Source organism: Calonectris borealis, chromosome Z (assembly GCF_964195595.1).
Source record: "Calonectris borealis chromosome Z, bCalBor7.hap1.2, whole genome shotgun sequence".
Taxonomy (NCBI): Eukaryota; Metazoa; Chordata; class Aves; order Procellariiformes; family Procellariidae; genus Calonectris; species Calonectris borealis.
Window position 1 is genome coordinate 6,200,176 of NC_134352.1, and position 27,863 is coordinate 6,228,038.

The window sequence follows — 27,863 nt, forward strand, 5'->3', positions numbered from 1 at the left end:
TGGGAGAAGTCAGTGACAACAATAGTATCATCCAGGAAGAATACAACGATGCTGCCTGAGTGTAAAGTTAGAGGAAGAGAAGGAAAAGGCCCTGAACCTGGATTTTCTGTAAACAAAGTAGATATTCTTTGGGAGGATAAAACCCTGCTGTGAAAGGTGATGCAGAAATGCAGACCAGGTCTCACTTTAATTTGTTACAGTAAGTTTATGCGATAGCTGGTGGGGGAGGAATACCATGGGCTTTATTCAGAAACACGTATGTAGGTGACAAAGGGTATAAACAGCTGAAAAACAGCATTGAAAATGGGGAAAGAAAGTTCTCAGGCTTGGAAGCTGAGGATTATGAGGAGAAATAATGAGAGAGAACTTCAGGAAAATGTCTTGCAGTGCATTGAACACTTTCTCCAGCTTTTGGAGCATTTTCAGGTCTCACCCGGTGAGTACATTGCTTACTACGCTCAAATTTGGCTATAATCTGTCATTCTCAGTCGATGGAAGGGTTAGGTGAGAAGCTTAAGACTATTTATTAAAGAAAGGCACTGTATGGCCATCACGTTTAAATAGCATCTTGTCAGAAAATATTCTAGTTATTTAGTTAAAAAAAGGTTGGGAGATGGCTAGACAATCAGTTTAGATTTCTTCTCTGTAATAGAAATCCACAGAATAGAATTAGAGGGAAATGCGCAGAAATGACCTAAAGCATTTTGCACTCAAGGGGTGAACCTTAGCTTTTGCGGCATCCAGATGGAGACACCTTGATCATTATAATCAGCACGCTCCATTTGCTGCATTAAAAACAAGATAAATATTTAATCACAGTGCAATTAAGTCTGGATCAGTGCCATTAGTTTATAATGAATATATAGTAAGATAGAATCTAATATAGTACTAATTCGCTTATGAGCCAGGCTGAACAGATTTATTTTTTTTTAAAAGCTGATATTTTGAGAATGTTAATGAGATGAAGGTGGTGTAACTGCTAATTATTTTTACTACTTTCGTACATTAACTGGAATAACTTATAGCAATCAGTTAATATTATCAATATTCCACCTAAACTGTGAATGATGTTCTGCAATGCCTATTCTTTTCAGGTTAAAATAACCAAACAAATAGCAAGCTGTGGGTATAATAAATATTTGTTGATACGAAATTCATTTGTATCCTAACAGCAAAATAGAATTAACAGTGGCAAATTCCAAAGGTAAATCGTATGAAATGTATTGATCTGTAGGAGCTATTGTGGTTTGTTTTTTTTTCTTTTTCTTGTTGTTTTACAAATATTCAAGTATGCTGGGCAAGCAAGAATTTCTTATTACACTTCAGAAGACTTGAAGGATGAGATAGTTCAAAATACATCAAGTTCGACTTCCACGGGTTTTAGTTAAACTGAGAAACTCCTTTATTTTCTTTGAGCCATGTCATGATGCACCAGTATAATGGGAGTTAGCCCCTAAAATGCTTAGATATTTATATAAATATTGAATCCAGAATGACTTTTAAGGGGGGGAAAGAAAAAAGCTAAAGAAAGAGCAAATACTGGACTACAACGTATTCATTCATTGCAGAAAATACTTCATACTTAAGTGGCAGAACGAGCATGTTAACTAGAAGAAACCATTTTCATGATTACAGCCCCTTCTGAGAGAAGGTCAATAGCACATCTGCTGGGAACGCTCTCTTCAAATGTCCTCAAAACCGTGCACTGCAAAGCAGATAGCTGAGATGTAGCTGTAGTTTCAAGTAGTGAACGAACATGCTTCTCTTCGGACCCAGCTATGCCAAGAGTGATCTTGGGAAACGGTAGTTTTCTTCTAAATATAGGTGAAATCTACAAAAAACTTGAGCAGAAGCTTAGTCTTAACCACGAAGGTGATACACAGGCTGGAAGTACGTGTACGAGTGAGACCTAACTCCCTACGCTGCGTTGCTGGAATGGATATATCATAGTTGTGTTTTTGAACCTATCGATAGGCTGAGACATAAGTATGTATTTTGGTATGATTTAATGGTCCCCAGAACTCAGCAGATGCAGGATCATTTCTGTCAAGTTGTTAAAACGGTCTCTGAAGTATCACGACTCCCACACGGACACGCAGCTGGGGGCATTCAAAACCAGCCTCTGTGTCAGGTAAGCCTTGCACAATCATATTAAATTAATAGGCAAAGTAGTAAATGTGAGGCAGATCAGGGACCCTTAAAAGCTTTTTTTATGTTCCTGCCCTTTTTGTGCAATAAACCAGTTTTCTGTCAGAACCTGTAGGGACATGCCTGCTGGCTTTGAATGCTCATTTGTGTGTTTCTGTGGAAGATGGTCTGTTTCGAATAGGATTATGTTATATTTTGGATTTGTGTCTGCCAAACTTTGAATCTGTAAGCTCACATTTGAAGGGGCACACCTTTCAAAAATCCATTTAATTGTGTTTTTAAAAGGATGGTGAGGAAAGGAAAAGGTCAATATACTGCTGAAAAAGAGCTGGTCTCTCATTTGTGCATATATAGGTGGTACAAACACGATTTTTAACTGTATGGAGAAAACATACATATTAGAAAAGAATGTAAAATATAAAGATTCAGAGATTAAGCTCATCTGAAATATTTGTAAGATATCAATGCAGATTTTTAGTTATTCCCACAGCTGGATTCTTCAGCTTTCTTCTCAGCTTGCACGAACTGATGAGCAGCAGGGACAAGGTGTTGGATTACCTGGACACTGAGTGTAATTCAGTTTGATAGTCCTTAACTTCTTCACCATGGGAAGCTTGTGCCATTCTGCTAGCTCCAGCAGCAAGGAGATTAATTCTTCTCTTCCCATAAAGATGAAAGAAGTCATATGTGCCACTGACTTCTTTTAGACATACTAATTTCAAAATATAAGAGCCCTTGCTAAGTGAGCTCTGTCACAGCTTATTTTGAATTCTTTGCTTTGGCAGAGGAAGCATCTAAAGTATTATGTATTATCAAAACATAGGTGGGGGAAAACTTTAAACTACTGATGTTAAAACTGTGTGAGAGATCTCTGATGAACGTTTCGACTTAGCAGAAGGGGAAAAAAAACTATTTGACTGACATTCATGTAGGGCCCAGAGGGACTTAAGAAAAGCTAGTGGTGTGAAGGCAAGCAGCTAGAGAGTATTTTTCTTTTATAATGAAATGTAGATTCATTTGATATCTTTTATTAGTTTGATGTTAACTCCAATATTTGTTTTGATGGGATTTGGAGCTTACTGTATCACCAGACTAACATTATCTATTAGTCCTACTTCAGTAATATTCCACAAAACAAGTGAATCAATTAGCTTTGTAGCTAACAGTATCTTCATCTTGATGTACATCAAGGTCAATGTCTAATTTAACATTTTTTATTGAAGTTGCATTATTTCTACATGAAGAGAAGATGGATAGATAGATACCATCAAAAGTGTTAACATTTGCATTGCACTGCCTTTAATTTTACTTTTTTAAATGTGATTATTTGGCGTGTGTCACTCCATTGGAGTATTTTTTTTTCCCTCTTTACGTTTTTCATATTCCCCATTTAATCTTGTCTTAGTAAGAAATGATGGGATTTGATTTTTGATCGTCTTCCTGTTCTAGCACAGCAGCAAGCACACTTGAGTATCATTGGGGAATCATTGAGGAAGATGTGACTGATGTAGAGTTCTTGTTTAACTACATCACCTGTAACTGCCTGGTGTTTTTGAATGTCTTTCCCACCAAAACAGCAGCAGATTTTATATTTGGCAAAAAATGCTTACACTGTTTGCTAGAAACATGGGAAATGGCTTGTTCTACAGATGACTGTCACTGAATTGGGGATTGATGAGAGAAAGAGTCATTGAGGTGGCGTTGCTTGTTTATTTTTTCTTCCTGTTATGGCTGCTATTTCAACTACTTTCTGATTTCTTGGGGTTTACTATGCTAATGCTACACAACTCCACTGTTAGTCGTGGTACTTCAAAGTTGGCCTTTGTCATATTTTTAAGACCTAGGTAAATATTTATCAGAAAAATATCTGGCATAGTGTCTGTAGACTTCTTGATAATGCATCTCAGTGCACTGTACAAAGTCTTGCATGTGTTCATTGTGTCACTGACCGTCTGACAGCCTGCCCTTTCAGACAGGTTCTGTGTCGGTCCCTGATGAAGTTTTCACTGGTACTCCAAATGAACTCATGTACGGCTCTTGCTGTCTTGGAGTGGGAGGGCTGCAGTGCTTCATCAGCAATGCACTGGAAACATAACATTTTTCTTTTTTTGTTAAATTCTAGTGCATCCTGGACACTTAGAGGGAATAGTAATTAGTGTCATACCTCACACGTATAGATACAAACCTAAGCAGATAAAAGCCTTGACAGAGACTAGAGTTAGTCTACCACCAGAGTAACTCTACCACCCCCCTCTCAGGAAGGACACTGTGTGGGCATCAGGTCCTCAGCATCAGCCCTTCAGATCCCTTGCTCTTCAGATCCCTTCCCATTGCACTGTGTAGCTTGCTCATGTAGATACAGCCAGTCGGCAGTAAAACTAAGTAATTGAAATGAGAACAATCAGAATTTTGGGTAATGACATTCACATACACATATTTACATGTGCTTTACACTTATCAATGTTTCTGGGCTTTTTTTGTTTATTTGTTTGGCTTTTTCTCAAAAATGGAAGACCATGCAAAAAAAAAGAAGGCCAAAATAAGATTAGGTATTTTAAAAAATACTTTTCCTCCAGACTGTCAGGGGAGAAATGTAGCAGGGTATTTGGACACTTCTTTCTATTACTTCAAAAGAATTTGAATATCCTACAAGACAAAATGAAGTAACAGTCTTCCTAAATAGGCTAATTCACTCTTTGTGTATATTATCATTGTCAAAAATTATATTCTTATTGGTGAAATGATGCTTTCCTTGCTTTTCTGGCTTTTCTTGCTATAGACAAACTAATAGTTTCTCTCAAATATGTAATTACCACTTCACTATTGCATTATACCAGATTTTATTTTTGCAATGTTATAGTTGACTCGACTTGTCAAAGAAGTAAACAAATAACATGGTTCTGCCTTGAGCCCCTTTGCAACTCTAGTGAGGATGCATTTGTTTGATTTATCCATCTATAAAATCTCAGACATTTTAGTAAGAGCATCTAAAAAATTTAAAACCTGCTATGCTTTAAGTTAACTTTCAATATTTTTTTGAAAACAGCATGGGATTTCAGTTGAATAACAGAATGATGTATTTTGAACTATACTTACTATGTTGGCTAATACCACTGGAACTGCACAAAGAAGGACTCAAAAGAGCAGCAAAGTGAATAGATCTATTAACTTCTAGTGCACAATTAATCTTGTTGACATTATTTTATATGAACATGGATAAAAATGCCTGAATAGCATACTATTGAATTCCACTGCTTATTAATATTGATCAAATGTTGTTGTTCTCTTTGTGTTGGAAGCCACTTAAAGATTACCTGCAAAGGTATTACAGTGCTATTGATTTAAATAGACAAATCCCTGAAGTCCACTGTTTTTTGAAAATGAGTTGACAAGTTTGGTTTTCTATTTTTTTTGGTAAAGAAGGATGTTTTTGGACTTGCTGCTGTAGATCTGAGTAACCGAGAATATTAATCAGATTGTGAGGGGATTAATTATCCAGCATTCAATACAATGTTATTTAAAAGCCAATATATCCGTATGGAAGTTAGTTGGGACCTCTCATCATCTGGCAGTGGTGCCTAAATCTTACATACCATTTTTGACACTTAAATGGAATGATGGCAGGATTAGGGCCCAGATCCTTCAAGACACTCAAACCTGCGTAACTTGCATTAGGGGTCCTGTATACTCAGTAAAAATAAAAGAGTCATGTGCTTGAAGGTTCTTGCAATTTAAATATCCTGAAGATATGTGAACTCAGAGTATGGTCTCTGGAGAATTAGGAGAAACAAGGTATGATGACAGAGGCTTTTTAAAGTTTCAATCATTCATTCTTGTAGAACGCAGATGAGTCTAACCTGTGTCCTTTTTAGGAAATGAATGTTAACTAGTGAAAATATAAGGAAGATATTTTTTACAATGGGGGTGGTGAACCACTGGCACAGGTTGCCCAGAGGTGGTAAATGCCTCTTCCCTGGAAATATTCAAGGTCAGGTTGGACAGGGCTCTGAGCAACCTGATCTAGTTGAAGATGTCCCTGCCCACGGCAGGGGGGTTGGACTAGATGGCCTTTAAAGGTCCCTTCCAACCCAAACTATTCTATGATTCTATGAAAATTAGATTATTGTTGTTTACTAGTTTCAGTGCATTTAATTAGAATGTTTCATTGCTCTCAAAATTATTTTTGAACTACCAGTTTCTATTAACAAAAAAAAGGTGAAACAAAATTACTCAATATTTAGATTGAAAATACTACTATTATATGTCTATGACCAAATAACAACTATGATCACGCAAAAAAAGTGTTCATATTGTTGCTGTGCAGTTTTTTTTCAGTAGGAAGGCATTGTAGAAGACTAACATTAGTTAGAAATACTGACATGCACCAGTATATTTATTACTGTGCACCTCAAATGACCTTTTAAGCCTTTGTTCTTTGGACTGATCTGAGAAAATGCAAAATCTAAAGAAAATCAATGAAAGTATGCTGAACATGTACTTAACAAGCCATATGGAGAAAGCAGCAAGCAAAATGAGAAAGTAATTGTTAAAAGATTTATTGTTCTTGGAAGATTAGAGATCCACTTGCATAGAAATAATTAACATATGATGCTACCTGCCGATACTCTCCAAACTACAGCGCTATGATAGAGACTTGAAAAAAAATACACAGCTTATATTCATTGGGAGACCAAAAGTACAAATTATTAAACATGTTTCTTCCCAAAATGTTACGGAGGAGAAATAGTATGAAGAGAAGCTGTGATACTTGAAAGCCATGAGCCTTCCTCAACCTGTTAAAGGAGTGATGTATGTTGTCTGGAATTAAGAATGCAGTGTGCCATTACATTTAAAGTGTAATTCAGAACCTGGATGGGAAAAGGCAAAAAAGGCAACAGCCAGTCTCCTCCTTTTCATCTTTATGATTTTTGCCTTTTTTTACTACTAATTTTTTTACTACTGCATTTAGAATAAGCTGGTATATATTCATGTCTTTTCTTTATTGGGTTCAGTGAGACATATCCCATGTTTAATGATGCACACAAGCGTAGCTCCTGCAGGATTGTGTCCTGGAATAGGCTGATGACGTAAGTTATAATAGAAATGTGTACGTGGATAGTTTCTCAAATTGTTGTAACTACCCGGGCAATTATAACTGGGGAATGTGTTCTGATATCCTTGTCATTTTGTTAATTTTTATCTTTTGCAAATTAATATTTTCTTAGTGTAGTTTTCACTAACGTGATGTTCTGAATGCTGTTGCTGTGAACATCTGTCAAACCTTGAGTTTGTAATTGAAAACATAAACTAACAGGCAGACCCTCAGAAATACTAAACTTACAGCTCTTTTAAGTTTAAATCATTCAATTGCCAGGGCTGATTGTCAGTAAATTATGCTGTGGAAAGAAGTTCTTTTTGTTTTGGTTTCTGTTAAAATGCAATTTTAAGTGGGCGAATAATTATGACGTTGCATTTCAATAAGCGAAGATTAACACCTTTCTATGTACATGGCAAAGGTTGCAAATAACATACTTTATACTGAATTCACAAATCTTTTCACACACAAACTTGTGCATGAGGCTTTCCAATCAATGACTACCAGTTCTTTAAAGTGAGATTGGAAAAAAAAATGAAAATCAAAATACTAAAGTATTTTCTTCTAGTAGGAGGTAATGTTACAGGTAGCATTAGTAAGATAATAAGATGTAAAAGGCTTTTAACACGTGCCATTAAATGAAAAAACTTTAGACCTCAGTTCAAAAGATGCTATTATTTGAAGGTATGTATAGTCATTGCAAGCCTAACAAATTAGATCTCACTGCTGAAATTTTAGCTATCCTAGCATGTGGTTAGTTGGGAGAAAAAAAATTTAGTCAGAAGACCTTTTTAAAATCAGCTTGAAGTGGATATGCTAAAAAGGCATTCAATGGAAAAGGAATAGTTGGTTTAGTAGCTGCTAACTGCTGGCCCAGATAGTCACATATTCAGAAAGTCACCCAAAGCCATAGCAAAGATCTCCTCAAACTACTAACTTGACATGTAGTGATTATTTGGGCATATTGTACATGTCACTCTGTACATGATAGGCACGTTTGATTAATACATATTTCCTCAGTGGTATAAAAGTTAGAATGCCTGTTATCTTTAATAGGAGAGCAAGATTTAGCTTCTCTGTCTCCTGTCTTCTCTTACATTAAAAAATAATGTTGTGATTAATGAGTAGTGACATGCTTCATATTTTTTCTTGTTCATAAAAATCTGTGCTGGCAAGTTATCTGAACTAAGTGAAGGGTATATTTTGGTGGGTTAGTGGAATATGAAGGTCTACATAACCAATTTTATTTCTTTAATGAACGCATATAAATGACTGAAATTATTGTGGTTGTTATTATATGTATATATACTTCTCTTTTTTTTCCCCTCTCTCAGGACCCTGCCTTCCTAATCCATGTCATAATGGTGGGATATGTGAAATTAGTGAAGCGTACCGAGGCGACACATTCATAGGATATGTTTGTAAATGTCCAGAGGGATTTAATGGAATTCACTGCCAGCACAGTAAGTTCCACATGGTAACTTTTATTGTATTTATAGATAGGAGCCTTTTTATTGCTTGCAATGTTGAGGATTAATATCGGATCTGGTTTTCTGAAGTGTATCAGTCTTTGGCCTTTATATTATGAGCAAGCTAATACTACTGAATACTACTACTACCTTCAGAAAATGACCTTACTTCCAACTTAGTGAACACAACAGTGCATAATTTGCTATGCATATTCTAGAGCATGGTAAGGAAAGGTAACCATGTTTATCATGGATTTAATGGAAAAGCATATTTGAAATAGTAGGGATCTCTTCTTATCTTGGAATTGTTTGTGGACTTGTTTTGACTAATGCTAGACAAAAGTGGAAAGAATAGCTGAAAATAAATTTGTGAATAAATATGTCTTCTAGATCTTTCTTCACCTATGCGTTTATAAATTATGAAGAAATGTTTTGAATCACAATACTTAAATTCAAGGGTAGAAGTTCCAGACTTAAATGGGATGTACAGTTAATCCTGTTTAAAATACAGTATCTGGACTTCTTTCTAATCATTATTATTTATTTGAAGAGTTTTTCCTGGTTTTAGGTCAGATTGGGAACAGCAGGTCGGTATCCTAGTCTTAGAATGTGTAGTTACAGAACTGACAAGTAGCCATATGGAAAAAAAAATCTTGAGATCTCATGGGGGGATTATATACTAAGATCTACACTTCACCATCAAAAATTTTAAGAAGTAAATAGATGTTCCATTTTTAGTACTCATACTGAAAATTACAGGTCCATGTTTCTCCAGTTGATGTCATCAGAAGTTCTGTGATCAAAACCCAGAGCTATGCATGTTCAGCTGCAAGTGACTGATTGGATCATGTTCTAACCTATAGACATAATCTGCATTATCTATTTGTCACTTAAACAGAAGCTGGTTTTTTTTCATATGTAAAACTCATTTAGAACAAGTGCTTGCCTAAGGAGAAACTCGTGTGCCAAATATGTGTTTTATTTGCAATATGTGCAATAAAGCACAGCATGATTCTTAAAATCTCATCTTATTGATGCATTTGGAAGCCAATTGTTACTCAGTTAGAAGGTTAAAAACTCAAACAAACAGTCAAGAATCCAGTTCCGTTTGCACATAAAAGATAAATCCACTCATTCAAATCAGAGTGAATAAACGCTGAATCCAGTCTACCTTAATTAAGTGCTCCATTTAGATACTTGTCTATAATTTGAAGTGTCAGGAACCAATACAGTCCAGCTCAAATAACTACTTATGTTCATTATGTCCCTTATATACTCAATAGAAAGTGTCTCCAAAGACCTGAATATGGATATTCAATTTCCTTAACTTTGGCCACTTTCTTTCAGTTAATTACATAGGTAACATAGGCAGTCCCACTAACTTAATCTAGTTGAATTATGTGTCTACCTCTTCCACTGGGAACATGGAAATGTTGGATATTATCCACTCCTTTGGGATCTGTTCTGTCTAGCCCTGATTCTGGGGATGGCCATCTAGTGGAGCTGACTGCCAGCAACAGTCATATGACTTCCTTTTGTTTTAATGGTCATATCATTAGAGCCCAGTCAAGACAGGGGCCTGAGTGTAATCATGATGGCAAAGAATAGTCGTTGCCAGCCTTTAAACCATATAGCCAGGAGTTCAAGAGTCTCAAGACCAGGAGAGCAAGATTATGTCTAGCTGTAACTCAAGAGTTATAGCAGCTTAAAAATTGTACCTGGACTCAACTGTGAGCACAGTACCTTCTGGTTCCCAACCCTGTTCCTTGTACTTGCATGCATTTTATGTAAGTCTGTCGCCTGGTAAGTGAAGCAAAAGTCATTGGAGGGTGGAAAGACAGGAAGCTGTACCTTCATCCCTGTGACTGCTGTAAGTAAGGGTACAGGCAGACCGCTTCTGTGTGCCATTGATGTCCAGTCATACAGAGGAGATCATGTGAAAACATCCTCACATGGTAACGTTCTCAGGCACACTCCATCATGAGACCAGTCAGGTAGACAACCTGTGACACACAATGCTTCTCCTTCCATTAAATGTCGAAGAGGTGACCTTTGTTAAGGATGCAGTGAAGTGAACAACCATGAATTTTCATCAAGGAAAATGCATGCTTAGCATGTGCTGTCTGGAAAATATCATCTCTTGTCACCTAATTCATGAAAAAGACATATGGTAGTGCATTATAGAGTGATTCATCATAGTTGTTTGCTGGGTCCCCAGTATCCTTTTAAAAATATTCAGGTATGTAACAGTTAGCTAATGATCCTGATAATCAGCAAAGTGTATTTATACCAACTTCAGAATAACGTAGAGCTCTCACGCAGGTGACTCAGATTCACTGTGGGGAGACTAGAACCCAAGAAGGCAGCTAAAGTGATTTGAGATAAGTTTATGTGAACAGTTACTCTTTGGATGACAATAAAATTCAGTCCTTTTCAGATAATCTAATTTAAGATGTGATAATAAATAAATCATATACAATGTATAGGTGTTCAGAAGGTCTCTAAGGATGTCAGCTATGAGAAGCAGTGGAGGAGGTCTCTGCAGTCAGGAAGAAGTATGGGACTTCCAGTGGTGGATTTAATATAACTCTTTTATATAATATCCCTTTAGCTCAATTCACAAAGTTCCTTTGATAAAAATTCCTCTGCTTCATAAAGTTTAGCAATTCGATTCTGAACTCGCTATAGATCAATTAAGAAGTCTGTCAAAGTAGTTCCATCATAAAAGGTAAATTAAAATGACCTCTTTGTAAGACACATATCTTCATCTAAACTGTTAAGATTTCCAAAAATCACGTTATACTTCTCTTGTACAAGGTTTTTTATCTTGGATTTCTTTCATGTCTAATATGCTGTTGCTAAATCAATTAAGCTAGGTGATTGATTTTGCAGTCGAGATACATTCTCAAAGCTGGAATTCTGTCATTCGCATCAACAAACATTCTGTCAATATTTCTGAGATTCTTTGACCTTTTACCCATGTAAATAATTAATGTGTAAATTATAAAAGAGATCATTAGCAATTTCACTGATTGTATATTCTCGATTTATTGCAAACCTGATATTAATTGGCAGTGGTTGTCTGAGAAGATTCTGACTCCCCAGTGGCAAAAAAGGAAACAAAGTTTCCCGTTTCAGTGCTCATAAACTAATCGATGTTTGGATAGGAGAGTCTTCCTCAGGTAGAACCTGGGCAATTTTTTGTGGTGATACCCAAGAACAATATGTTCTTTAAATATTCTTCTGTTATTTAAGAGGCATTTACTTATCTGCTTGGTATGAAGATTCTTCCCAGACCCTGTGCAGGTTGCAATTTGTCATGCTGGTAATGAACAGCAATCTGGCTTTCAAATGTGCTGTTGACAGTATCTAGCGACAAGGAGAGGGGAGTTGTTTGCAAGAACTACATGAGGCAAGGCAAGTCTCCCTATGGTCTTACTACACTGAGAAAGCAACTCTTCCAGGGAGTAACTTAGAGCACTTAAATTCCTGAAAATAGCATACAACTCATGCCCAGGAAGACTAGGGCGTACACTGTGGCGATGATGCTCATTCGTAAGAGCAGCAAATCATTTTGTTCCTTCAGGATCACTTTGACTGAAAGCTATGTACATTGTCATTCACCAGAAAGAAGCATGTAATCATTGGGTGCGTTATAATTCCCTTTTCTTTAACCATGGACTTCAAGAAAGTCGATCTCCCGAGATCTTTCCGGCTTTTATTGAAAAAGAACTACTGCTATTGATGAACCAGCATCCATTGTTAAACCATTATCAACCTCACTAATCACTCTTCATATGACAGATGAAAATGCTGGACAAATAGTTGCTGTTCAGATAATTAATGTCTTCATCTATATATAGAGGGATTATACTGTCACCTATTAAAACAGCCTGGAAATACAGTTCTGCAGAACAACTCAAAATCCGTGGAAATAACCACAAGACTGAAACAGACAGTTTTTCCACCAAAAAAAAAAATCCATAACGTTGAGAAGTACAGACAATATGCATTGTTGTGCTTATCAGATAGAGATTGCCTGCTGAAAAAATAGGAAACTATTAGTAGCAATATATGTCAAAGTGTGGGTTACTGACTGCCACTCAACTAAATGAAATGACACAGAGATCCAACCGAAAAAATCTAGTTTGAAACAATAGAGAGTTCAGATTTAAGAGTTTGATTTGGTTGTGGTTTTATATTCTGAGGTTCTTTAGCTCTGTGAGCCATAACTAAATGTCTTGCATACCAAGAAGAATAAAGGTTATTAATCAAACACATTTAATAATGTAAGCAAGCCCTTCTCAGTGTTTGTACAGAGTTCTCTGCTTTCTCTGACATACATGCTCTGTGGTATACACATCTGCTACATTAATGTATTGGGAAATGGCACAGATGAGGGCCATGTGGCAGAGCATCAGCTCACATTTTGATAGTACATTCAGGCATCATCCCAACTACCCATAGGGCAGTGGCTTTTAACTGTGGGGCTGCAACTGTAAAGGCCAGCGGCCGTGCATTTCTGGCCAGTTGACATGATCCATAATCTACAGTTTCAGCTCTACCAGCAAATTCAAATCCTAGTAACTTTTCCATCTGCTAGGAAAAAATATATGTGAGGAAGCTGTAGAACATCCTGTGGCATGGATTTTGTGTTTTCCAATGAGCGAGTACTCTTGCTAAACCATTCTTGGCTGCAGTTTGGTGGTAGAGCGCTCCAGAAACCATTCCCCACAGGTGGTTTTCATGCAGCTATCTTGGTTTGGAGGCTAAAACCAATTACATCTTGCTCAGATGCAGCTTGTTCCAAGCCAGCGAGCCCCCTAGCCGAGTGGGCAAATTTAATGTACTAGAGTAGATACAGTTGCACCATACCAGATGTCCATCCCATGCTTCTGCTGATGAACACTCACTATGGCTTCTCCTTTAATATCTGTTTGGGCTTGGGGAGTTCTAAATCTCATCCAGGTGTTCCTTTTTACTTGGGGGGTGGGGCGTTCATTGTAATTAGCAGTATGCATAGTTTTAACAAATTACACTAGCAATAAGTTATATAATGTAGTAGCAATAAGCTATATAGTATAGTAGTAGTAAGTTACATATGTAAGTATGTCTTAGGGAGCTTATTCATCTAAGTATTGTTGAGCTGAAGTCTGAAAACTATTCCTGTGTCCGACCAGTTGCTTAGATAAGAAATGAAGGAAGACAGATATACCATTGCTCATTTGGGAATCTTCTAGAATTTTGCTTAATTGAAATGTAAGAGAAAGTGGGTAATTTGAAAGACGTCTAAGAGAGGTCACTAATAAGGAAGAAAAAAGCAAATAACCAGTAAAGGTTATTGGAAGAAAAGTCAATAAAATATTGCTCCTAAAATGGAAACTGTGTAAGGGGGCAAAAAGCGGAGCACAAAAATGCCAGAACCACCAAGTGTAGGAGCACAGCAAATGTTTGCCCCATTCACAGAAGTCCAGGAAAACTTTAGTGTGAAACTGCCTGGAAAAACAAATGCTCTAATGACAATAAAAAATGATGGGTTTGTCAGTTGAAAACAGAGAAAGTTTTGATGATGACTATTCTTACAACAAATGTGGTAAGATTGAACAACAATTTGTTGTTGTTGTAAGAGTGACAACAAATTTTGGGCTACTAGAAGTAGGAGTTTGTTTTTCTTGAAATCTAAAGAAGTATCTTGGTTAAAGCAGTAGGTGACTGAGATAAGACTACCTGATGCCCAGAGAGAAAAAGCATTAAATCTCAGATGATAGACCAACACTGGATGCTTCACAGGAGGGGTCAAGACCCCACCATGAAAAGAAGGGGCATAATTTGCCCCCTAATTGAAGATTTTATTTCATTCTGTAATAGCCAGAGATTGGCTTAAAATCCCAAGTAGGAAGTATAATATCCCCCTCAATTTTGTTTCACTCTTGTTAGCATTTGCTTATGTAGCGCTCTTTATTCTTCTCATGCATACACACTTCCAATAGCTTTTCTTTCTTGAATTACTGACCTTAACAACTTCCTGATGCATTCAGTTTCATAGTCTAATTATGCTGTATATTGAAAAAAATCCCTTTTCAATTTCAAACCTGCTGTCTTACAGCATCTTTAAATGTTTCTTTCTTTGTGTATTATAAGACTAGATGAAAAGCAGTTTTTGAGTGCATTCTGTATGCCACTTATTATTTTGCATACATTTGTCATGCTCCCTCTTATTTTTTCCTATGCAAACAGTTTAAATTGTTTGCTTTTCTGTTTCACATGAGAGTTTTTCCAGGACTTTTAAATGGTTTCTCCATGGCCTTCTGAAAACTCTTTCTGTTCTGTGGCATATTTTACTGCAACAGCGACCTATACTGAAGACAAAGCTGTACCATTTATCTGGTAGAAGATCCTTACAGTACTTTCTGTATTCTTTATGCAGCATTTTGTTGGAAGTTTCTTTTCGATTTTTCCAGTTTTAACCAGAACTGGATGTTGAGCTTTTATTAAGCTGCCTTCTTTGAAGCCTAAGTTCTTTCATAACATGTCATAGTGGGAGGGAATAGATCTTCCCGATTGCTTTTGGGTTTTATGGGGATATTGAACAGAGGGGTGGATTTCTTATGACCTGTACACTGACTGAACTATACAATGAATGGTACTTTTAAGATGATGTGTGTTTCTATGGTATAAAAGTCACTTAGGTTGTCAGTAGCCATTATAAACATCTTTTCTAGGAGGGTAAATCTCTTTTCCCCTAATTACTGTCTGTCTTAAGGATTAGTAGTATTTTATTGTGAAAGAAATTAATGTTCAAAAAATATATGAATTGCTGTTTGATTGTCACATAAATTAAATTTGTTCATGTTCTGCATTGAAAAGATAACACATGGACATATTTTGCACATAGATGTTCCTCTTTATGTTTGAATTAATAATAAATACTGAATTTAAAATTATCTCTTTAGATTCAATAATAGTTATCCCATTGTAATATCAACATCACGCATTCTCTGTTTTATAATATAAATATTATAATATGCCTTTTCAGTAGGTTTCCTCAGAATGAGAATAACTGTTTATATTCCTGAATACATTACACAAAAATACTAGCAATGAGTCTTGCTAATGCTGCATGAAAACACTTTTACAAAAAATCCCACAAAGATTCCCTTTTAGATGTTCAATAACTAGACTGCTTTTTGGAAAGCTGTGGTCTTACATGGCTTTGTGAAATAAGAATGTGGAAGAATATATGGATTTTGCTGTTACACCCATTTTGTAACAGATAAATACTGTAAGGAAATGATGAGTAGTTTCAGGACTTACATGAGGTTCTTCAGTAACGGACAGGGAACTGGACACTATGATTCACTTGGTGTCTTCCACTCCTACTTTCATGGCTTGTTTTTTTCCTTCAGCTTTCATACCAGAGTTTGAAGTTTATATTTGTTGCTTATAATGTCTCATACTTAAACAGATAGGATATTTCAGATAAAGTCATGATGACGCACTCATCATTCAAACTTCAGTTTACATCAGTAGAAGGTTTTCTTGGATAAGAGCAGCAACAACCAATTCAGTATCTCTTGATGTGTTATGCTCATTCTTTATCACTTAATACTGCATTATTCCATGCAATATCTACTATATAAATATTTTCAGTTTTCTTCAAGATTATGCATTCAAACAAGCAAAATCTATTATCTGGGACCTCAGGGTCATTTTATTCTTTTGTGTTCTCCTTTTTCGGGATCCCTTTTATACTCACCAAAAAATACATGTTCATTTCAATTCTGTTACAAAAAGTGGTACAGGATTGTTTTCTTCACTGGAAAAGGTCATTTTGTAATATCTAAATGCTATTCTTTCCTTCCCTTTTCAGAACTTGAGTCAAGAAGATCAGCATTTCTTACTGCTTTGCTTTCTGTATTTTGTCTCCCAAATTCAATATTCTGATTTTGGCAGCTTTCCAAACCTGTGACGAGCATCCAATTTCTTTTTGTTAGTCTTAGCCTTCTCCATGGGAATGCTCTCAATGCTCTCTTAGCAAGGATTTGGCATAGAAAGACTCTCCAAAATAAAACAGACTTTAAATGGAGTAACAGTGATTGGAAAACCTAAGCTCACCTGGTTTGTTAGTGTGGTCCTTTAAATAGCGTTACTGATCCTAACTGATTTCTGTTATTGTAAATTGTACCTTCACGTTTGTCAGTTTGACAAGCAATATACTTTGTGAATGAGCCTGCTTTCCATCTCTTTATATGACTCCATCTTTCTAACAGTCAAAGAATGCTTGTTATTGAGAGCAATATCCTTGGCTTTCCGTATGGCCATAAGCCCATCATAAGCTTTGAACATGAGTTTCTTTGACACAGCCTTGAGATGCTAAGTGACTTATAACATTGGGCTGTTCCCAAATTGTCACTTACACAACTTTTCTTCAACAAAGTGCATCAAGAAGAAACTCTTAAGACAGTGTCTTAACCACATTATTACATCAGTACGGAATTGTTGTTGAATGTGTTAATATTTGCTACTCTGACCTAGTAGATGATATAGATCGTAGAATCATAGAATCATAGAATGGTTTGGGTTGGAAGGGACCTTCAAAGATCATCTAGCCCAATCCCCGTGCCATGGGCACGGACATCTTCAACTAGATCACGTTTCTTAGAGCCCCATCCAACCTGACCTTGAACAATTCCAGGGAAGGGGCATCCACAACTTCTCTGAGCCGTCTGTGCTAGTGTTGCACCACCCTCATCACAAAAAATTTCTTCCTATTATCTAACCTAAATCTACTTTCTTTCAGCTTAAAGACGTTGCCTCTTGTCCTGTCACTATGGGCCCTGGTAAAAAGTCTTTCTCCATCTCTCTTATAAGTCCCCTTTATATATTGAAAGGCTGCAATAGGTAAACAAGAAGGTCTCCCCAGAGCCTTCTCTTCTCCAGGCTGAACAGCCCCAACTCATTCAGGCTTTCTCCATAGGAGAGATGTTCCAGCCCTTTGACCATTCTCATAGCCCTCCTGTGGAGAAGGAGCCATTCTAACAGGTCCATGTCTCTCTTGTACTTGTGACCCCAGAGCTGGGGTACTCCAGGTGGGGTCTCATGAGAGTGGAGGGGGAGAATCACCTCCCTTGACCTGCTGTCCACGTTTCTTTTTACATAGCCCAGGATACAGTTGGCTTTCTGAGCTGGCATCGCACATTGCTGGCTCATGTCCAATTTTTCTTCCATCAGTATCCACAATCCTTCTCGGCAGGGCTGTTCTCAATCCCTTCATCCCCCACCCTGTATTGATATTAGGGGTTGACCCAACCCAGGTGCAGGACCTTGCACCTGGCCTTATTGAACTTCATGAGATTCACATGGGCCCACTCCTCCAGCCTGTCAAGGTCCCTCTGGATGGCATCCCTTCCCTCAAGCATGTCAACTGCACCACTCAGCTTGGTTTCATCTGCAAACTTGCTGAGGGTGCACTCAATCCTACACAAGAGAACAATCGATGAATCACAATAGAATTATGGGTGGTTAGAGAAAGAACACAGGAAAAATGGAGCTGAACAAAGCATCTGATCTCTGTTCCTTCTTCCCACTTTTTATACCCGTATAGGTAGACGCAGGAAATGATAGAACAATTTCAGCCATTGTGATGGTTTAGGATCAACACAGCCACACCACAGCTTTAAAGGAAGGATTGCTTTCAGTCTTTGTTATGCTCACAGGTTCATTACAGATGTACCAGCACATTTCTGTAAGGAAGATAATCAAGATAAATGAAATCTTGAAATGAAATCTCATTATTTAATGAGACAAAACTTATCATTTAGAATTTTGTCACTCAGTGGCACAGTCTGGTCCATCTGTGTAGGAAGCAGCTGTTAGAAAAAAGATAAGTTTTGTAATTTAGATCTTTTTCCTGGTTTTTCTTTCGTTGTTCTGTTGCTGTAAGAACTACTGTGCTCAACCATCTGTATGTGTAGGTGTGTCAAGGATGCGGAATTAAAATATTGTATTTGTGTTAGGAACTCATGCTGGCATACAGCTGTATGCAATCCCCTATTACTATATAGAATATTAATATTTCCATTGTTCATTGAACTAGTTGAAAATTATATGACTGACTTTAATGTTTGGAACTTGAACAATTCACATAGCAATTTTTCTAAAAATTAAAGAAAGAAAAATATTTAGTCATCTGTTGTTTTTATACTACAGACCCAATGAACAGTTTGAACAAGCCAAAGAACTTTTCAGAAGGAAAATCCAGAAATATATTCAGTACTCTAGCTACTTTTTTGAAATCATAAGCAGTATTTATTCATGTGGATACACTTTTGAGATCAATGGGTTTATTTTTAAGTAAGCAGTATACAGAGGGAGAGAAGGATATAACATCAGACTCATTACCTATGTGTTCAAAACTTCAAAAAACAGTACCTGGACTTGAAGCTCAATGTAATGAGGTAATAGTCTAATTGTATATACTGATGTGCATTACAAATGTATTCCCTTTGTATTCATAAAATATCTCAAGCAAAACTCATGGTGCTGTCACATTTGCATATGAATACCCAGGATATTCTTCTAGCTTGCATTTATTCTGATGTGTTAGATAACATACAGTTATTTCCGTAGGGCATCTGAATGAGTGGTTTAGTTTGAATCAGGAGTGCATTTTTAAAGAAAATCTCTTGATCATCTCCACTTACTCTGCTTTGCTTCACATGACGGCAGTCTCAGAGCACAAGAACTGGATCCCTTTGAGATGAAAATTATCTAAAAGAAAATAGTCTGGTAGTCTAAAATTCCTTGTGTACACACTAGGAATTGACATAAAACATTTGAGTGGGTAAATGGGCATTCCGTCCACCCAGCCAGCCTAGAACTTGTACAGAGAAAACATCCCTGAGACAGGTAGGGACATGCAGACGTGTCCTCAGCTCTAATAATTTCATTCTACAACTATAATTCTGTAAGACCACACTACTTACAAATATAGACATAACCTGTCTGTGCCTATGTTTTTCTCCAAGTACACTGAAAACAATGAATAGATCTTGTTATCTTCCTTTTTTTATGACTTGTTAATATTTGACATCACGAGAGGCACTTGGTTTTCTGCAGTTTCATGATCTGGCCTGAATTTTGTTTAATCCTCTAGAGTGATTGCTTGATAGTGCCAAAAATGATGGTGCCCATCTTCCCTGAGAATATATCCCCACCCTATTTCAGTGTGAATCATCTCAGCAGCCTTGTCTGCAAGTATACAACCTAGCCACAAGAAGGGATTTTCCGTGGGATCAGATCACTGAATGTGGCCACATGGCTGCTAGGTCCTAGAGAAGTGGGGAGACGGGAACGTGCAGAGGGACATAAAATGTCGAATTGGCAGCTCTCCATTTCTAACAGATTAGATACAATATTGAAACTGATACACCCCCTTTTGGTGACTGCTGTTAATAAGAGCAAAGATACTCCTAAAGCTACCCAGAGGTGCTTATTAGTTGATACTCTAATCATCAGTAGTTGCTTATCATCTCAGAAGGACTTGTGCTGGGATCTGTGCTTGGCCATGAACACGCAAAAATGATAGCATTCAGGAATTGCCCCCTTACAACAAAGCATTGGCAGTGAATTGGCGTTGTGTGGTCCAGATGTGTATGCGTTACACCTTAAAAGAGAATTTAAATTCCTATTTACCTGCAAATAATAGATAAGTTTTGTAATCTTGTGAGATTTAATTTTATCCTCAACACAAGTCAGTGAGGCATCTGGTTCTGAAAATGCTTTCTATGTGATCCTTTCGTGTATGTAGCAGAGCTGTTTATGCGTACAATGATTACTCTCATGTAGTTTTTAGAGTTTATTGAAAAGCAGTATTCTCTTCCACTACCAGTAGTTTTCATTGTTAGAGAGAAATTAGTCTGCTCTTTTCTCATCCTTTCTATTTTCTTTGTCAGTCATACTTAATATTTAAGGGAGCTTCAGAATAGCACTGCAGAAGACATACACCAAAATGAGAAAAAAGTAAAAGGTGAAAAGAACTTCTGCCTGAATCTAACATTTAGAGTTTACAGTATTTATTTCTGACTTCATTATTTCAGTGCTCTAACAGAGAGAAAACCTCCTCCCTTTTCCCAGCAAAAATAAAGATCTCTACAGGGATTGTACCACCCATGGCTCTAAATTATGGTACAGATTATGTGTATAAGCTGGAAGGCAATTCCTTAGCTGCAAAACATAGGTGTGGAAAATGCATAAACGTATTTGGATAGGTCTTATTTGATGTGATCATCAAGAAAAGGTGACATTGCCTAGGCCAACTGCCATAAATACAAGTTCCAGTTCTGAGAGTTGTTTTTAGTGCAGGACATATAACTCTCTGTGAGTCATGAAGAACAACTGGGGTGTATGTGCCCTTAGATAATAGAGCTGTCAGTCACATGCAGACAGAAGTCACTGCAATAAATATTTCCTTTCCTGTACTAGACAGTCATTGGTAATGTGAGGAAACTACTTCATACACATTTTGCATCTTTTATGGAGAGAGATGTGGTCTTCCTTTTCACCTTTGCAGAGGAGACAGGGAAATTACTGTAGTCCAAAAGATAAAATGATTGATAAGTGGTTAGCAAATAAGTGTATTTGCCACAGATAATACATACTATATACATGGCATATATACCATACGCATATATCACAGAATCACAGATTTTTTTAGGTTGGAAGGGACCTCTGGAGATCACCTAGTCCAACCCCCATCCTCAAGCAGCAGATTGCCCAGGACTGTGTCCAGTCATGTTTTGAATATTTGCCCAGATGGAGACTCCACAACCTCTCTCCAGTGTTTGACCACTCTCACTGTAAGAAAGTATGTTTAGATGGAGTTTCCTATATGTTAAGTAGAGCTCGTTGCTGCTTCTCTGGTCAGTGGGCACCACTGAGGAGAATCTGGCTCTTTTGTCTTCATTCCTTCCCATCAGATATTTATACACGTGGGTAAGATTCCCCCAAGCCTCCCCTTCTGCAGACTGAGCAGTCTCAACTCTCTCAGCATCTCCTTGTAGGTCCAGCCCTTTAGTCATCATGGCCCTGCACTGGACTGACTCCAAAAAGTCCATGTCTTTTTTGTACTGGGAAGCCCAGCACTGGACACAGCACTCCAGACGCCCCATGCCTGGAAGTGTTCAAGGGCAGGTTGGATGGGGCTTTGAGGAACCTCTTCTAGTAAAACACGTCCCTGGCCATGGCTGGAGGGTTGCAACTAAATGATCTTTGAAGGTCCCTTCCAACCCAAACCATTCTATGATTCTGTGTCTCCCCAGCACTGACTAGAGAGGAAGGATCACCTGCCTCAGCCTGCTGGCAATGCTCTGCCTAATGCAGCTCAGGAGGCTGTTGGCCTTCTTTGCCATGAGGGTGCATTGCTGTCTCATGGTCAACTTGTTGTCCATCAGGACCCCCAGGTCCTTCTCTGCCAAGCTGCTTTGCAACTGGTCAGCCCCGCAGCATGTACTGGTGCATGGGGCTGTTCCTCCCCAGAGGCAGAGGCAGGACTTTGCATTTCCCCTTGTTGAACTTCATAAGGTTCCTCTTCAGCCCATTTCTCCAGCCTGGTGAGGTCCCTCTGGACGGCAGACACCCAGCTGGTGTATCAGCCACTTATCCCAGTTTTGTATCATCTGCCAAGTTGGTGAGGGTGCACTCTGTGTCTGAGTCATTAATGAAGACGTTGAACAGTGTTGACCCCTGTATTGACCCCTAGGATACACCACCAGTGATTTGCCTGCAACTTCTTGCCACTGATCACCACCCTCTGGGCCCAGCCATTCAGCCAGTTTTTAACCCATCTAACTGTCTACTTATCTAACCTGCGCACTGTCAGCGTGCCTTGAGTATGTTATGGGAGACAGTGTTAAAAGTCTTAGTGAAATTGAGGTAAACAACATCCACTGCCAACCCCCATCCACTGACCCAGGGACCTCATTGTAGAAGGCTGTCAGCTTGATCAAGCATGGTTTCTCCTTCCTAAATCCCTGCTGACTACTTTGCATCACCATCACCATTGGGAAATGCTTTCCAGGTCGGTTTTCTTCATCACCATCCTGGAGACTGAGGTGAGACTGAACGACTTGTGGTTCCCCAGGTCTTTCCTCTTGCTCTTACGTTTGTGTACATACACTGTAAGCAAATGTATAATCCTTGTAGGACTATGGATATACCTACGGTTATAATGAACATAGTGATTTGCTGTAGAGAATAACAGACATTTGGTTAATCAGGTATTAAGCCATCCATTCATTTATTAAACCTCCATAACTCTTAAGTGATTTATAAATGTGCTCTTAACCTAATATGTTTCCATGTATGTTAAATATAATAAAATGTGATACTCCACAGACACTAGAGGGGAAAAAAGGTTAGGGAACTGTGCCAAAAGATCTAACCCATTCTCTTATTTGCAGTGCTAAATTATTTCCGTGATTAACTCTTAGGATTCATAAACAGTAAAGCGTGCATATATTTATGAGCAACTAGGAGTATGAATTTGAAAGGTATTAGCAAAGAGTAGAAATGACCTTTACGCAGCATATTTATGTACACTTATGCCACATAAGTGCACTGAAGTCCAACAGACAACTTTTTATGAGAGCTTAAATGAGATGTGTATAGACTGGCCATAAAGGAATTCACTTCACCCCGTGTATATCAAATACAGACATGTGAACAAATATAACCATCTGTTTTAGTCATTTTAAAACATCCATCATCATATCCTCCAGGACTTGTTGGTCTAATAACATTTTTCAAAACACATGCCATAACGGTACTTGTGAAAAAGATATATCCCTACGCTCACTCTATTTTGAAATGCATAAACAATTGCATTTTGAAAGAATACAATTATTTTGTGAAAGGAAATATGCTAATTTACTGATCTGGGTTCAAACTTGCTTTGAAAATAAGTGGACTTCTTGCCATGAGCCCACCTATGCTATTTTAACAAATAATCCAATTAGAGGTTACAGTCTAATGCTGGATAATTTAAGTTTACTTGTGAAGTTGAGATTTTTAGAGCATTGCTTGTAATAAAAAATGATTCACAAGTTGATTCACTTCTTAATAAGATTTTTTTTTCTCAACCACAGTTAAAATGATTTGTCAAATGCTTGTTATATAAATAGCCAATTATTTTAATAAGGTTCATTGGAAACGATAGAAATTGTTGCCCTGAAGACGTGCTTCTACAGTGTAAAATTAAATGGTAAGTTACTTAATGGAACGAAGGTTTCCATGCCAGTATACATTAAAAGTAATTAAAAATGAAAAATCTGCTTCAATTTATATACAAACTTTTAAAGTACCAACTCTTTTAAAACTAATAAAAAAAGTCCTGGGAATGCTATTCCAAAATTCTATTAAATTTAAATTACCTCAGATGAAAAGCCATTAAGTATGCATTTAAACAGGTAAATAGAAGATCAGGAAATACAGACATAGTCCAGTGTCGGAAGTGTGACTCCACAGAGAAAATTATAATAACATCTTAGTGGCTCTAACTAAAAAATAAAATTTTGCAAGAAAGGCAGTAGGGACCTATGCGGATTCAAATTTCATTGTCTAATCAGACCAATAGTCAGTTTTCTCATTTATTTTATGGGAGTTTTTAAAACAGAAATAGGGATAAAAAAATACACAAAGAAGTATGAAAATAAAGCCACAAATATTGCTCTGAATACAACAAGATGTATAATTACTGCAGCAAAGATTCTGTAGAGCCCTACCTTATTTAGAATCTGCTCAAAGTCCTTTGAAGTCAACAGGCTTTATACTCTCTATACTTTATACTCTTTATACTCTCTCTAGAAGCTCCCATTAGACTTTTATGAAATTAACTCTGTGATCTCACCATTCTTTTACATAATTTCCAATAGATTCTAAGAAAAACAGTTGAAAACAACTTTTGGAGTGCAAAAATACAGAAATAATATTTGCTCTCTTGCTGGAAAACCTGCACATTATAAAATGTGCATAGCACATAAAATGCTAAATGTGTATATTGGAGTGATGCATAAACTTTGCAGTGTTCATAGAGGTTGCCCCTGTAGGTTCCTAGCAGTTCTTAAAGTGAATAATATTTTTTTCCCCTGGCCTTAATTCAAAGTTCCAAAAGAGGAACAGTATTCTGCAAAATATTTCATTGGGTCTTTTTCTTCATAATTTTTAAATTATTTTTCTAATAGTTCTACAGTTAATCTCAGCATTCTGAAAACTGTGGTTATAGTTACTATTCTATAGAAATGTATTCATAAGTGACTTGAAAACTTTAAATTGAATTTGGAAATTTTTGTTTAAGTGAGGGTTGCGTAGGGGAAATGCCAATATAGAACATGAAGAAAGCTAGGAAAATGCTATAGATAATAAATCTATTTTAAAATGGGTTTTTACAGATAGATGCTACAACTGTCAGAACTCGGATTTCTTTACGAATCAAAGTGAACTCGGAATCATAGCTATATATTCCAATTTTTCTTGAAACAAGTTGACATAAAATTATTTCAGAAACCACTAAAATGGGAAATAACACTTGATTTTTTCCAAACTAAGGAAAAAGGTCAGTGTTTACAGGTAGCATGAAGTCTTTTTTTTCTTTCTTTTTTTTTTTAAGAGAGCTTGTGTCGTGAATGAGTGGTTTAGAGGCCGCTTAAAAAATCACCATCAAAGGTATCAGCAGAAAGTGACTTTAATAGAAATTTGTAAAAGCACGACTTAACAGAATTTGATGGCAAGGTTTGCTCTATCACTTACTAGATGGATGAAGCAGACAAAGGAGAATCAAGTTAGAATTGAGTGATTTATACAGAGACCGAGGACAGAAAAGGGTAGGGGAGACCCTCCCGTTGAGTCATGAGGTTCAGAGAAGACCCCCTTGCTTTCTAAACTCCTGATGGCGCTTAGGTGCGGCTGGATCCAATTGAGTCTCAGACTTGGACAATGGTTTATGTCTAATACAAAAAGGGTAAGGAGACCCTGCCATTGAGTCACAAGGTTCAGAGCAGACCCCCTTGCTTTTTAAACTCTTTCTCAGAGAGGAGTCCAGGTGTGGCTGGACCTACCTCTAGTCCCAGACTTGATCAATGGTTTATTGGGATTAGATTGGGGATTAGATGCGTCTAGCAGCAATCTAAAATACATTCATAGTTTTAAGTTGGATCACAAGATTTTAGCAGCACTTCATCATTGATTAATTTAATCTTTCCAGAGTGAGTTAATAGAATTTACTGCAATCACTATGGTGACTTAATTACAGATTATGCTTACTATTGGTCATCTAAATCAATTCACACACACACACAAAGACCCAAAGATAAAGGTACCTGTTAAAAATTCCCCTCGAGTCCCGTGAAATACTCAGGCTAAATGTCTTGGCATTTCTCAACAGGCGAAGGGTTGAGCCCCGAGGAGTGTCTTGGCTGAGGAGTGTTTCAGCCCAGGTCCCAACGGTCCTTCAAATGTCGCAAACTCTCAAGTTTACGAGCTCTGAGAGGCGTCCCACTCAGAGGGAGGTGCTGGGCGCAGCCCGCTGCAGTCCGGGAGGGCTCAAAGGGTCTCACTTAGGACCACCGTTTACAGGTTCACAAGATGATTGGCTTTAGTCATCAGTAAATTTCCATCCTGGTCACAATCCGGAACAATCCAGGATAGTAACAATGGTGCCATTCCACCTGAGCTACGATCCAGGTAGGGAATGTTTCAAGACTGTCAGGGGACAACGAATTATCCCCGCTCTTGTTCCCCACTTTGGCCAGGCAACAGGTTCCTGGTACGGTCAGTGCCGCTCCCCACCTTAGCCATGCAAGAGGGCCTGGGACAGTCAAGGGATGCTTAACCACCCACCTCATTACACAATGGCTAAGGACTGACAGGAGTTCCTGAGATCATAGGGTGGTCCAGGGGAGGGGGGAAATCTACCACTACAGCAAGTTATAATGAAATAAGTATAAATTAGTCTAAAGAAGCCTAAGAAGACATAAAATTGCTTTGAAAGGCAAGCCTGTTATATTAGGAAGGATGCTTAAGGGGCAGTTTCTGACAGAATGCTAGATAGGAGCAACTGAACTCTTCTCAAAATTGTTTTTGTTATGTGTTTAGATGTTAATGGATATTGCCGGTTATGAGGGTATCTCAAACATTCACGCATAGTCAAGCCAAAAGTTCTGACTTAAGGTGTAGGCATTATTTTTATTTCCTTGGCTTGCTTATTTAGAATGCTTCTTTTGGGTTCAGAACACAACTTTAGTAACTCTTTTACCTGACTTACCCTCTTAATAGAATAATACTATCTGAAATATTTGTACTGAATGGTTCAGGAAAAATTCTAATAGGCAGCTCTGTGACAGATTATTTTGGAGGACACTTACCACAATATGTTGTATCAAATACTGGCAGGAGAAGGGAAACTATGTATAGAATAATGAGAGTAGGGGTAATATAATGTCTAGGCTCTAAGGGTGGGGAGCAAGAGGGTTGTATTTTTTTGTCTCTAGTGTAAAGCTGTTTTCTACTCTTTTTGAAGGTCAGATAATAAGGATATCTGAACAGTGAATCACTTCAGTATGACATTGTAATTGAAGTTTCCTGCAGGTTATTTGGCACAGCATTTTTAGAGACTTCTGTGGTCAGGAAACTAGCTTTGAAAAAGCAATCAAACCACTGAATTTTAACAGATGTCTGTCCTGTGTTGAGTATGCATTGAATACATCCAGTTCAGGTTTAATAATACGTACTAAATTCCCAAATTTCGTGGGAATATGCTCCAGTTATTTTTAAATGTTTCACCCCAGGGTTGTACCGGTAATGTATTAGTGCTTGTTTCTGTATAATCCTGATTAAATCAAGGAACAGTTATAGCTGAAGTTACAGCTTATTTTTTGTTTACATTAATTACAGCCAAAAACTTCTTCAGAAACAGGTTAGAAACTTTCTTAAACATATAATTAACAATAATAAAATGAATTATTATCATGGTAATTACTTGGTATCTTTTAACCAAAAATTCAAGATGATCTGCCTGTGCTTGCAAACTTTTTGGTTATGCTTATTCATTCTGTTTAAATACAATTTTTTAATATTTTTTTTTCCGCTTTTTAGAAAAA

General features: G+C 37.4%; 1 protein-coding gene across 2 annotated transcripts in view; it reads left to right on the plus strand.

Moving 5' to 3' along the window:
- EDIL3 (EGF like repeats and discoidin domains 3) overlaps positions 1 to 27,863 on the plus strand; it is a 263,797-nt gene that overhangs the window by 118,353 nt on the left and 117,581 nt on the right. For both annotated transcript variants that reach the window (XM_075136303.1, XM_075136302.1), the window contains one exon: positions 8,578 to 8,706. In XM_075136303.1, the coding sequence (XP_074992404.1) occupies positions 8,578 to 8,706 (129 nt within the window). The remainder of the gene's footprint in view (positions 1 to 8,577; positions 8,707 to 27,863) is intronic.